The sequence below is a fragment of the Sminthopsis crassicaudata genome, chromosome 6 (assembly GCF_048593235.1).
Source record: "Sminthopsis crassicaudata isolate SCR6 chromosome 6, ASM4859323v1, whole genome shotgun sequence".
Taxonomy (NCBI): Eukaryota; Metazoa; Chordata; class Mammalia; order Dasyuromorphia; family Dasyuridae; genus Sminthopsis; species Sminthopsis crassicaudata.
In genome coordinates this window covers 118,773,824-118,788,652 of record NC_133622.1, presented here as the reverse complement: position 1 = coordinate 118,788,652, position 14,829 = coordinate 118,773,824, and the positions used below count along the sequence as shown (strand labels likewise).

The following is a 14,829-nucleotide window of genomic DNA, read 5'->3' as shown; positions in this document are numbered from 1 at the left end:
GGTGCTGACCCTCTGTGTATAAAGTGGAAAGGACAATATAAGGTCATTCTGATTACTCCAACATCAGTCAACCTGGAAGGGTTCCCTAGCTGGACTCATGTTTCTAGGATTAAAAATGCTACTTCTGTTACTTCTTCAGATATTTCAGAATGTTCTTGTGAACCCATAGAGGACCTGAAGCTCCTCTTCTGCAGGACTCCTGAAAACGCTCTGGAGAAAGAAGGGTGAAATTGTCTGTGTCCTTGTTTCTCTCACTCTAATCTTCTTCCTTACTTTTCTCACTCCAAGGATGAGAACTTTCCTCCTAGCATTTTCTCTGGCTTTTCTTGATGTCATTCTGTGGTCCCTCCCAGTAGAGTCTTAACTCCTTCTTAGCCTTTCAGCTAGGGAAATCTGTGGGCAGTGGGGGCATTCAGGATTGTTGAGTGGGCCATCAGCATCCTCAAGGCAACCCCTGGATGGGACCTGATACATTATTTGCAAAGGCTCCATTCCCAAATGTCACCATCTCCACCCTGGATGCCATCCCATTTTTAACCTGCTTGTGAGATTTGTTTTCTCCAGGCTCCAAGCTACAAACTTCTAGCTACTCCTTCAGTCTGAAGATCATGGGATAACTGACTTGGACACTCAACATCCCTAGATGTTGTTGCTGCCACCTTCAGATCTTGCACTTCTCCTCCTGGCCTGAACCCCCATTGAGCATAGGGATAGCTCTACGGCCCTTGTCAGCTTGAAGTAGCTCCAGAAGATGAGACCTTTGTCCCTTTGGCCCAAATAAATTTGGGGGTGACTGCTTGAGAGTGGAATGATGTAAAAGAACTGTGTCTCCCTGATCTTTGTGGAGGGCAGGCCACCTAGCCTGGGGAAATTCCTAAAAATGATCCTTACCCACATGAATCTTCCAGTTCTGAAAAGCTTCCTGGTTCCCACAGGAATCTCCCACTTCCTGATTGATCTGGATATCACTTAGGTCTGGGAAACAATCACCACCCTTAATGATTTGAGAGGGGGCAGTCCAACTCAAATCTTCAGAGCAAAAAGGAAAAAAAAATAAGTGCACTTATTTCTGTTATATGTAGGGAAGGGATGGTCTCTTCCATGTGATTTTTGTCTGTGTGTGTGTGTCTTTGTATAGAATGTCTGTCATGGTTGTTCTGTGAGCTAGATTTTATTAGGAAAAAAAAAAAGAGAAGGGTCTGACTTTTCTGAAGATTCTGGCTGAAGTTTGCTATGATTTTTACAAGGTACTAAGACAGTGGGATGTATAGAGACAGTAATTATCTAATTTAGCATGGTTCAGTATGATTGATCTGATCCTACAAGGAGATGTGATGGGCCAGAACTTGAAACAAGGTACTAAGTGGAATTGAGGAGACAATGGTTAAATCTAATTTAACATTGATTTAATCCTACAACAAATAATGGTTTCCTAGTGATGTAAGGATTGGAGTATAGCATCAGTGTATAGCATATAAGCAAGAAGCTCTCAGGGCCAAAGAGGACTCTGGGAGATTGAGAAGCCAGAATTCAGTTGGGCAGAACTGAGGAGTGGTGGAGAGAAGTGGTGGCAGTCTGTCCTGTGGAGAACACTGAAACCAACATCCAGAAGGCCTCCAGAAAAGGTAGCTGAGCCTTAAATGACAGAAAGAGAAAATAAAGGATTTGGACTTTAACTCCTGGCTGCATTTAAAGTGATTATTATACTGAACTGAAACTAAAGCTGCCTCCAGAAGCTCCCCAAGAAACCTGCTCCCAGAGAACATTACACTTTAAAAAGGATATTACAAAAGTTGGAGATTTTCCTAAGTCCATTAGGAATAATGGCCACATGGGGCCAGAGGGAGAGAAAGAAACTATGCTGTTTAGTGAAATTCATTATTTGAAAACTATTTGAAATATGATAGTAAAAGCAGTTTTATATTATTGGGAATTTAAAGCTGTATTTGATTGGATTTAAATTAAAATATAGTTATTAAAACAAAATGCTAAATCTGCCTAGAGTCTTTTACACTGTATGTTGATGGAAGGTGGGGCTAGGTCCTTGGGATTTCTGGAACCCCAACTTATTTATCTTATTTATCTTAGACCCCTGACTTATTTATCAAAGACCTATACTGACTTCAAATGCATTTTTCATGTTTTGCATGATCATGGGGGCTATATGGAAAGAGAATTTTTGACACCCAAACAATTCCCCATTATGTATGCAGAGAAAATGATTAATGCCAGGTATACATCGACCCAGAGAGGTTTCTGTTTCTTAAATGAAGGGGAATTCACTGCAGATGAAGGTAAGCAGGCTTATAGATCAGCTGCCGATGTTGGTTACATCCTTTTAGTTTATCCAGTGAGAAGGCTTGAGTCTTTTGCTTTTAAACCCTGGGCAAGCCAGAGGCTGCCCAGGTTCCAGGAACACATGGTGGAGTTGGGATTGCTCCCTGGGCCTCTCCTTGCAGGGATTAAATAAATGCTTTCTCGTTGTACCTGATGTCTCTGATTAGTTAATTGGGAAGAGGGACTTGCAATGCACCTGTCCTACACAGTCCCTAATAGAACACTAAGTAAAAAATAAGACTGTACTCAAACCTTTGCTATCTTTCTAATCAGGAAGCAGCCTGCTGAGGAAATAGTTTCTCAATGCAAATACCCCCCCCCCCTTTTTTTTTTTTTTTTTTTTTTTTTTGCTAAAAACCTCACTTGCAGAGCAGGACTACAAATTCTTTCACAAAAACCTGTCACACTGGCCTGAGGACCGCCATCATTGCTAAGAGTATCTCTCACCCCTCAACAATTTCAACCTTGTGGAATCCCTGAAAGTCTCTGGGAAGAGGTAGGTTTGACAGCCTATACTTTGTGAATCATTGTTTTAACTGAAGAAATAATGGATCACTATTCTTTACAGACTGTTTTCATCAGAACAAAATTTTCATGAACACATAACTTAAGACAAACCATTATCAGTGTTTGGATTAATGTTTTAATAATTACACACTTTTTACATTATGAAAATAGGTCATAAATAGTGTAAAAATAATTCTGAACATCAACTTCTCACAAACTAGGGATCTCCTAGACAAGCTAAAAAAATTCAAATAAAACAAATGGAAAATGAAAAACCAAGGCAATATTTTCAAATCAAAAATCAAACCCATGCTAGTTTCTTTTTTCTCCCTGATTCAGCAAAGTCATACATCAAAGTTAAAATGAAGGTAAAATAAGTCATCAAAATGCAACTTTGCTATTATTTACATAACTGAGAAATCTAGACTTGTGTCATATTTACAATAAGACACTTCATATATTCTTAATATAATCAATGACATGATACTGGTCCATATGAAGTTTTAACCATAAGCAGTGTAAAGCTTGCCAAAATACTTTTTGCTTTTTTCTGCTGTCATGTATTGATGAAATCATTTGTTTTCTGTAATACAAAAATAACTGCACACAATGATTAACTTTTCAGAAATAAAATATTTTTCCAAAAGAAAAAGATGGTCAGATACATCTTTTACAAATGCTAATAAATTTCACAGTATTCTACTTTCCCCAAACATGTACAGTAATAAAAAGAATATCCACAAAAATGTTAACAATATGTAAAACATCCACTATGAAAATTCAATAATATATCTGAGATGTGTGCAAGTAATAGCTGAATTATGATAAATTCTGATAATTATGGCTAAATATCAACAAATGATGAATAAACTTCTAGATTCAATAAAGTACTCCTGTTCACCAAGTAAGGTTAATTCTACTTAGCAGCATGATCAGCTTTTAAAAACCCTACATTTAAAGGGGCATTATTTTTCATAGTTTTCATTTTATCTATAGAATATTAGTACAAACTCCACCAAATAAAACTTGGGGGTGATTCCGTACTATGGGTCTCTAGAATTCAGCTAACTGAGTCAATGCTTCAAAGAAATTACAGGAGAGGCTTAGCATCCTTATTTTCCTAATAACTTAGCAGGATTGTAGTATATTATTATGAAATAGGTATACTATTTTAATTGCAGCACACATCACATCATTAAATCTGTTGACATTTAATTCCAAGTATGGTTTCCCATAGAGAACAAAGTTTCTAGAGGTACCAAAGTTTTCTGTTGAAAAAATGAAATAAGACTCTATAGAGATCAAAGGGCTCTCTCCTAGACAATCTTGAAGATTTGCTGATAAAAACCAAACAAACAATTCGATCACCAAGTGGTAGAGCTAATGAAGCTTGAAATTCTGGCTGGCATCTGTTTGCCTACCATAATATTTTCATTTATTGGAAGTTGTCTAGACAGCAGAACAAAAGAATAACCCTTTTCTCAATAAGGTCATACTTTTAGTAACATAATAAAACTAGAAATTGAAAATTTCAACTTTTCATGCTATATCAACAAGATAAAGAATGAATTCTGAGAGGATTGAACATTCAAAATGTTATACACACAATGTTTTCATACTTGCTGGCGTGCTGATTTGACTGTTTTCCAAACTGGCATTTATACATACTTTTGCTATTATCAAAGAACATGTATAAGAAGACAGATATACATGTATTCTCTGTCTTATCAGAATATTATACACCGACGAGAAATTCGCCAAAAAGAAAGGAAGTTTGTGTATAGCACCAATAACTTGTCTTAGAATTTTCCATAAATATTATCCAAAGAAAAGGTGGGGGGACATATACCCTCAAGCTATATTGAGAGTAAGATAAATGAAAACCAAAGAAAATGTATATGTATATTTGTGTCCTTTGTTCAAGTGTAGGTAGTACACATCAACTTGGTCCCTCTAGACAGGGACTGTGTTTTGGTTATTGATTGGGGTAAGTGTGGAAGCTGATAAGTGAATATAAAAAGTAAGAAATAAGATAAACCATGAGATACTGAAAATATATACATATATATTTTATGTGCTACCATATTCACAGGTCAGTGAAACATTGTGGTAATTGGAAGGGCTGGTCATTGAATCCCCATCACTTCAAGTCTGCCTATTTTAAAAAGATTATGCCCTTCTTCAATCCTCAAGCAAACTGAAGAAGGCTGTCAAACAGACAAGATATGGCCCAAACTTACTTCCTTTCTTTGCTCTTCCAAGAAAAGTCATATATTAGCATTTAAACAGCCAAAATAATTTTAAAGATACAATAACTAGTTCTGTTTTTAAAGGATCTTCTCTTTTTATAACTAAACTTAAGCTTTATTTTTATATTCACAACTTTTTATATGTATTCCTCCCCTGTCCCCAATATCCCTATCATGTATAAAATATCTACAAAGAAAATTGGCATTTTTCCAAAATCTGTATCCAAGTGACTAAATCATTAGATCACACTGTAAGTCATTCAAAGAGACGTTCATGTTAACAGAATGTCTTCTCCAGTAAATGACATGGATAACTACATCTTTTGTTGCAAAACAGAAATTTTCCTCATTTGTAGATTGGAAAGAAAAGTTTTAGATGAGAATTTGAGTTGTCCTCAAGGTATATTTTATGCCTATATCCTAGGTGTTCTCCTTGGGCTGAGAAGTACCTTTGGTCATATTCCCAAATACACAGAAATCAAGTTCACAGCTTTCTTTGTTCATTGAATAAAAACTAGAGTTATTAAATCACTTACAATGTTACATATGCAGATATATTGGAACAACCACTTAAAAAAACATACAAAAAAACCCAAAAAACTTTATTGAAAGCCATCCCAATGGGAGAAAAGATAAAGTTTCTTTGTGTTTTATTTTGAATCTATGCAAACTCTAAAGAGTAATTCATCCCCATTCATTTCTCTAAAAGAAAAGGAAAAAAAAATAATGAGGATGAAATCTACATATCAAAATCTTAAAACTATTTTCTTAAATATTCCAGAGCTCTAGCCCATTATATAGGACTCTGTTCAACACTGGCTTAAGACAAATTGCTTCAGACAAAGAAGGACCTCTTTGCCTTCATCATCCAAGTCCCCTCCATACTAACTTAAATCATAGTAGAGAAGATTAGATGTTGCTCTTCAAATACAGACAAGAATACTGGACAGGCCTGGGGGTGGGGGTGGGGAGTGGAATGCTACTGTTACCACTGAGATGAATTAATTCATTAATCCATTGTTTTTATTACCAGGCTCAGCCAACTCTGGAAAGAAGTCATTGATGGGGGTGGGGAAGAGGACAGGGAGGGAGAAAATGACATTTGGTATGATGATCATTCTATTACATATTGCAAAAGAGAGATCATGGATTCCCTTTGAAATGCTGGCAACTGAATAAAAAATGAGATGGAGATCAATTTTCTGTTATTGAAAATGAAAATGAAAGGAGACATACTCGGGAGGGAATCTGAATTATAGAACAGCTCAAAAGTATAGACTTTCCTCCACTGAATCTTGTTCTGAGGTAACCTTTCCATTTTGAATAGGCCAAGCATCCAAGAAATAGCCTGAGATGGTAAAGGGCATTGGGACAAATGGGGGAAACCATTTATAAAAGTGCAGCTCTATCTCTGACATCTTTCTGATAGCTCAGATTTGGTCTGTGGATAAGACAAACATTCAGATACATAACCATAATTATGAAAAAAATCTGAAAATAGACAAAGCTTAGCTTTAAATAGAATCATAAAGAATAGAAAGCATTTTATGTGATTAGCCAGCCATGCCTGTACATGTTTCAGGCAGGGAGTGATCTTACATAATATATATTTACTATATGAAAGAAAGTCAACAGGAAAGCACTGAAATTATAAAAATGAGTCACTTGGATGCTTAATATTTAACAATGAAGAGTCTAAGCTTCTTTTTTTCTTCTTGTTTTTGTTCTTCTCCTTCTTTTCTTTCCAACTGTGTCAGGCCAACAGTGTCATAGTGCTGGAGAGGAGTGAGTGTCTGTTTTTTGAGAATGAGAATATTTAAAGGTTTAAAAAAAGTAATGTTTTTAGAAATGGGCTGACACAATTTGAAGAACTTCTAGTGCTTAAAAATTGGTCACAACAAATGTAAAAGAAAATGGAAACAAAAATATTTGGGATGGGGGCAAGTGTACAAAGAAAAAATGATGGTCAAAAGAAAAAACACAAAAGAAATGAAAATATTGTCAGTTTTCAAAACTCTGCAGTAAATATTAAACATGGATTCTTTTTCAAAAAATACACTGTCAAGTCACATTGAGACATGGACTATCCAGATGAGCTTGGCCATTTTACTCTGTAGGACAGTATATGATTTTCAGTTCTCTTCTTCAAGGCATGTTTTCTTTAGCAACTCAATGTTGTAAAATGTTAATCACCAGTTGTCTCATTCCTCAAAGAGAAGGTTTGTTATTTCAAATATCTTCGGCTTCAGAAGAACCACTGGCCATCTATGTCATTTCCCAAACACCCATATTTTCAGTTGTGAAATTTTTTAAAATTAAAAACTATTTTGTTTTCCTCTGGGTGTTTGCTTTTGTAAACCTCTTCCCTACTCAGTCACATAAGAGACAGCACATGATGTTGAACTTGTCCACCTTACACATCTTCACTGCCGGGAGTGATACAAGGAAAACCGTTGGTGGGCAGCAGGCATGGTACCTTGTTTTTTTTTTTTTTATCAAGGTGGCCTATGGGACCCCACAAAACTGGATGCTGTCACTCTGCAGTCAGGACTGCAGCTCCCTCAAAATATAAGACCTTTTGTTGCTCTTGCTCCACGAACTTATCTCTTTTTGGCAATAAGCCATGGTGTAACCCCCTTTTGAATAATAAAAGGAAAAAAAAAGTTCAGTGACTGGGATCAAAGGTGTCAGCAAGCAATGGGTTAGCATTAGACAAGCAGGTTGGGTACATACTTCATGCTCTTTTAGTTTATCTCAACAGGTTGGTTGGGGGGGGGAGTGTAGGTCAACAGTGGTGGCCAGGGTGAACGTGGATAAGAAGATATTCAGCTCTACATACAATCAATCAGTCAGTACCATACATTTCATAGCTTTTAGTCCATATTTGGTCATAATTTCATGTAAACTACTAGTTCATAGAAGATAGTGTCCATGGTAGTCGAGTAGAAGGGAAAATCATGGCAGGCTTACTCTCTATCCCTGCTGTTTCCACATGGCTACATGTCGTTATGCCAGAAAGCTCTCAGTCTATGTATTTTCATGTTTCTTTCCACATGGTTTCCTATACTGCCTAACCTCAAATGTAAGTGAAGAAAAAATGTACACATGGACCGATTGAAACAGGTAGAAGCAACTACCTATAAACATATTTCAGACTTGTAAAATCTATATTTCATTTTTCAATCATAAATACAAAATGTAGAGCATTATATACACAACTTCATGCTTGTAAGGTTAGATTCATCACTGCAGGGAAACAAATAAAAACAATAAGTAATATTAGTAGTCTGGAAATTAAACCATAGAAAATTTGAACTAAACAAGTTAGGAGAACAGAGTTCATTGTTTATCAACTAATCCCCAGTTGCATTACTTCTACAGCAAGCTTCTTCTTTAAGAAAGCTCAAAACTAGATAGGTAGTAACATTGCATGGAGACAGGGTTTGGAGACAGGAAGAGTTGAGGTCAAATAGGATCTCAAATACTTGCTAATTATGTGAAGCTGAGAGAATAACTTGACCTCTATTTGTTTTAGTTTTCTCATCTATAAAAGGGGGATAATAATAGCATTTGTCTCCCAGGGTTGTTATGAGGATAAAAATGAGATTCAATTTGTAAAGTACTTTGTAAGCCTTCAAGCTCTAAATTAATGCTGGCTATTATAACTGAGGGCAGTTAGGTGGCCCAGTAGATAGAATGCCATGTATAAAGTCAGGAAGCCTCATTTTCCTGAGTCAAAATCTGGTGTTACAGAAGCTGTGTGACCCTGAGCAAGTCTCTTAATTCTCTTTGCTTCAGTTTTCTTGTCTGATACGACATACCACTTTGGTATCTTTGTCAAGAATACCCCAAATGGGGTCACAAAGAGTTGGATGCAACCAAAACAACTGAACAACAAAAAATGATTATTAATGAAATTCTATTTTTGGTTTAAAACCAAAACTCTTGGATATTCAATATGTTCATCCCTTTACTATGCTACTCTAACCCTCTAGGGAGCTATGTCTTATGTGGATGGGTTATCATTTCCTCTTTTCCTTTGAGTAATTTGTAATGAAAACATCTCTTTTGCAATCTATGACTTATGAGTCATATATAAACAGTAGAAAAAAAGGTATAGCATAGCAAAAGTGCAGAATTTGCAATCAGGAAGACATGAGTTCAAACCCTGTCTCAGTCACTTAGTAATTGTGTGATGTTAAAGAAGTCAGTTAACACCTGGATTTGACATCATTGTCTTTAAGGTTCTTTCTAGTTTGAAATCTATAATCCTTTTATCTATGTGAAAGGATGTGATAATTTCCTGCTTCGAGGCTTCATTTACAATTGACACTTGTGATTACCCAGACCTTCTCATGCCTCTCCCTCCTCATTTTGATTAGTTGGCTTTTTTAGCTTCCTTCAAGTTTTGCTTCAAATAGTGCCTTCCCTTTGAGAGTACCACTAATTTATTCTATATATAACTTGTGTGTTTATTATTATTTGCTTATTATCTTCCCCTTATATCGGGAGCTTCCTGAGGACAGAGAACTTGTTCTTAACGTTCTTTAAAGCTTTAACATTCTTAGTACTTGGTAGTGCTTGGCGGAATGTCTAGAACACTTAATGACTTGTGTGACTGAAACCATTCTCCTATATCCTGTTAGAATATAAGCTGCTTGAGAACAATAACTCTCTCTCTCTCTCTCTCTCTCTCTCTCTCTCTCTCTCTCTCTCTCTCTCTCTCTCTCTCTCTCTCTCTCTCTCTCTCTCTCTCTCTCTTTGTTTCTTTGTCTCTGTCTCCCTCCTTCCCTCCCTGCATCTCCCTCTTCTTTTTCTCTTTCCTTTGCAACCAACACAGTACCTGACACATGTTAAGTGTTTAATAAATGCTTGTTGATTGATTATATAACCAACTTGAACTAGCCATAGCTATAATAATTCAGTGCAAATAATTTATTTAACCACTCAGTATCTCCTGGCAATTTTCAAAGAAGCCAAATTTACAAATGAATTCATTGATGGTGAAGCCCCATACTAGAAATTCCCCACATTGATGAAGTCACAGGTTTGTGTCCCTCCTCACTAATTTCCAATACCACCAAATATATGTAGAAAGATAGTATATATTTCCTTAAACAGGAAATGAATAATATTTAAAATATGATAAATTCATAAGAAAATGTTCCCATGAAATCTACCTTTTCCCCAAGGTCACCCTAATCTACAGTTGTGATATGATTTTTGGAAAAAAAGAAAACCCCTCAAAAATGTGGTAGTGTTAAAAGAATGTTCAATTTGGAATTAGTCAACCTAGGTTCAAATTCTAGTTTTGACACCTTTCAGTTGTGAGAACTTTCTTCTCTTTTATCTTAGTGCCTCATTTCTCAGTAGGAATAATATTATCAGCACTACTGGGATGCTGTGAGGAAAGCATTTGTAGAGATTTTACAGTAATCTATAAAAAAGATTAATTATTAGAGGTAAAAGGTTCTGATATTCTCAGTTGTAAAAATCCCCTCAAAGCATCCTAAAATCCTCTTCAAATTAGAAGCCATCACCAGCCTGGCCTGAACATTATACTAAGAATTGAACTGTTTGCCATATAATATTTTCTGAAACTTAGAGAAATAATATTATAGCAACAACTTTCTAGTGGAAGTTTAAGATTTTTACATATCCACTTATTTTCTTAGGAATAAAATATAGCCATTTGATTAACCACTTGGGGGAGTCTTCACAAAGAACCTAGGATGTTTTGTTGCTTTATAGCTCTTAATGCTCTTTGAGAAGTGTGCTCTATGTCTTAAAAAAATTCTCACAAGCTATTAATGAACTTCCTAAAAAAAAATCCCCAGGACCAGGTGGATTTACATGTGAATTCTACCAAACATTCAAAGAACAATTAGCCCCAATGCTATATAAACTATTTGAAAAAATAGGGATTGAGTCCTACCAAATTCCTTTTATGACACAGATATGGTACTGATACCTAAACCAGGTAGGTTGAAAACAGAGAAAGAAAATTATAGACCAATCTCCCTAATAAATATTGATGCTAAAATCTTAAATAAGATATTAGCAAAAAGACTACAGAAAAGTATCCCCAGGATAATACACCATGATCAAGTAGGATTTATACCAGGAATGCAGGGCTGCTTCAATATTAGGAAAACTATCGATATAATTGGCCATATTAATAATCAAATTAATAAAAAGCATATTATCATCTCAATAGATGCAGAAAAAGCATTTGATAAAATCCAACATCCATTCCTATTAAAAACACTAGAGAGTACAGGAATAAATGGACTTTTCCTTAAAATAATCAGTAGCATCTATTTAAAACCATCAGTAAGCATCATATGTAATGAGGAGAAATTTGAACCATTCCCAAAAAGATCAGGAGTGAAACAAGATTGCCCACTATCACCATTACTATTCAATATTGTATTAGAAATGCTAGCTTTGGCAATAAGAGTGGAGAAAGAGATTAAAGGAATTAGAATAGGTAATGAGGAAACCAGATTATCACTCTTTGCTGATGAGATGATGGTATACTTAGAGAACCCCAGAGATTCTACTAAAAAGCTATTAGGAATAATCTACACCTTTAGCAAAGTTGCAGGATTCAAAATAAACTCACATAAATCATCAGCATTCTTATATATCACTAACAAAATCCAGCAGTTAGAGTTACAAAAAGAAATTCCATTTAAAGTAACTACTAATAGTATAAAATATTTGGGAATCTATCTGCCAAGGGAAAATCAGAAACTATATGAGCAAAACTACAAAATACTTTCCACACAAATTAAGTCAGATATAACCAATTGGAAAAATATTAAATGCTCTTGGATAGGGTGAGCAAATATAATAAAGATGACAATATTACCTAAACTAATCTATTTATTTAGCATGAGCAAATATAATAAAGATGACAATATTACCTAAACTAATCTATTTATTTAGCACTATACCAATCAGACTCCCAGACTTATAATGACCTAGAAAAAATAACAACAAAGTTCATATGAAAAACAAAAGGTCAATAATTTCAAGGGATTTAATGAAAAGAAAATCAAATGAAGATGGCCTAGCTGTACCAGATCTAAAATTATATTATAAAGCAGTGTTTATCAAACCCATTTGGTATTGGCTAAGAAATAGAATAGTTGATCAGTGGAATAGGTTAGGTTCAAAGGTCAAAACAGTCAATAACCTTAATAATCTAGTGTTTGACAAATCCAAAGATCCCAGCTTTTGGGATAAGAACTCACTGTTTGACAAAAATTTCTGGGAAAATTGGAAATTAATAAGGCAGAAACTAGGCATTGACCCACACTTAACACCGTACACCAAGACAAGGTCAAAATGGGTTCATGACCTAGGCATAAAGAATGAGATTATAAACAAATTAGAGGAACATAGGATAGATTACCTCTCAGACCTGTGGAATGGGAAGGAATTTATGACCAGAGAAGAACTAGAGATCATTATTGATCACAAAATAGAAAAATTTGGTTATATCAAATTGAAAAATTTTTGTACAAACAAAACTAATGCAGACAAGATTAGAAGGGAAGCAATAAACTGGGAAAACATTTTACAAGCAAAGGCTCTGATAAAGGCCTAATTTCCAAAATATATAGAGAATTGACTCTAATTTATAAGAAATCAAGCCATTCTTCAATTGATAAATGGTCAAAGGATATAAACAGACAATTCTCAGATGAAGAAATTGAAGTATTTCTAGCCATATGAAAAGATGCTCCAAGTCATTATTAATCAGAGAAATGCAAATTAAGACAACTCTGAGATACCATACATACCTGTCAGATTGGCTAGAATGACAGGGAAAGATAATACACAATGTTGGAGGGGATATGGGAAAACTGGGACACTGATACATTGTTGGTGGAATTGTGAATATATCTAGCCATTCTGGAGAGCAATTTGGAACTATGCTCAAAAAGTTATCCAACTGTGCATATCCTTTGATCCAATATCCCAAAGATATTTTAAAGAAGAGAAAGAGGTCTGTATATACAAGAATGTTTGTGGCAGCCCTCTTTGTAGTGGCCAGAAACTGAAAACTGAGTGGATGCCCATCAATTGGAGAATGGCTGAATAAATTGTGGTATATGAATGTTATGGAATATTATTGTTCTGTAAGAAATGACCAATAGGATGATTTCAGAAAGGCCTGGAAAGACTTACATGAACTGATGCTGAGTGAAATGAGCAGGACCAAGAGATCATTATACACTTCAACAGCAATACTATATGATAATCAATTCTGATGGACCTGGCCCTCTTCAATAATGAGATGAACCAAATCAGTTCCAATAGAGCAGTAATGAATTGAACCAGCTACACCCAGTGAAAGAACTCTGGAAGATGACTATGAATCACTACATAGAATTCCCAATCCCTCTATTTTTGTCCGCCTACATTTTTGATTTCTTTCACAGGCTAATGGTACATTATTTCAAAGTCCAATTCTTTTTGAACAGCAAAATAACTGTTTGGACATGTATATTAATATTGTATTTAATTTATACTTTAACATATTTAATATGTATTAGTCAACCTGACATCTGGGCGGGGGGGGGAAGGAGGGGAAAAATTAGAATAAAAGGTTTGGCAATTGTCAATGCTGTAAAATTACCCATGCATATAACTTGTAAATAAAAGGGTATAATAAATTTTTAAAAATCTCTAAATAAATGACCATTTAGAGGAAAAGTAATGATGACATAGCTGTTAACTTTTCCTGTAATTAATTAAAGATGGCATTTGAGAAAATAATCAAAATTTTTGGTTGCCACATCACTGTATTTAATTAAACATATATATATATATATATATATATATATATATATATATATATTTATAATACACACACACACACACACACACACACACACACATATATATATATATATATATGTATATATATATATATATATATATATATATATATTCTGCTATTTGTATATGCTTTTGTATGGAATAGAGAGAGATAAGGTGAAGAACTTCCAGGAATGTTTAAATTCCTTTTCTTTATTTTATTATTCATTATATCTATATCTCTGTGACTTGCATAAGTATGTTGTGTGTTATTCAATATTTACTTAAACTTTAGATATATTTACTTAACCTGAAATGATGACATTTATCACTATTCAATGTTATCATTATTTACATTATTAGGTGAATTCTGTTAGCTTAGTAATCTAAATTTTGAAGGTCTGTTGGCACCTATGTCTAACATTCAATTAAGGTGAGAGGGCACCTATTTCTCAGTGCTTCCCAACTTACGATGTAATCCTTTGTAACAGAAACCTTCCATTCCAATCTCTCCAAATAGCAACAACTAATTAGATGCCCCCCCCCCCTTCTCAATGCTATCTTCCTTGTAATGTAATCTCTTGTACAAAAGCTATGTATCTTTACTACTTCTTTAACCCTCCTACCATGAGCTTTCTCTTTCTTATCTTGTGATGGGACGGCTCATCCTCTGGAAGCTTTTTTAATTAAACAACTTTTCTGCTTTTTACTGAAAGATCTCTGAGTAGTCATTTTGGGTAAGGGTCTTCTACATCCCTCACACTTTAAAGTCCCTAAGCAAAACTATGAAATCAGTACAACATTTCTGAGTCCCTTTCTTTTCTGGGTCTTTTAAGTTTTTAAAGGGATTTGTGCCTATCTAATTTTACTCTTCTGATCACCCCTTTTCCAACTCTATTAAGTT

At 34.9% G+C, this 14,829-nt stretch overlaps 1 protein-coding gene across 1 annotated transcript in view; it reads right to left on the bottom strand.

Moving 5' to 3' along the window:
• Window positions 1–2,971: 2,971 nt before the first annotated feature.
• Window positions 2,972–14,829, bottom strand: part of COL25A1 (collagen type XXV alpha 1 chain) — a 535,802-nt gene continuing 523,944 nt past the window's right edge. The window contains exon 38 of the mRNA XM_074272507.1: window positions 2,972–7,729. Within this exon, the coding sequence (XP_074128608.1) occupies window positions 7,694–7,729 (36 nt within the window). The 3' untranslated portion in view covers window positions 2,972–7,693. The remainder of the gene's footprint in view (window positions 7,730–14,829) is intronic.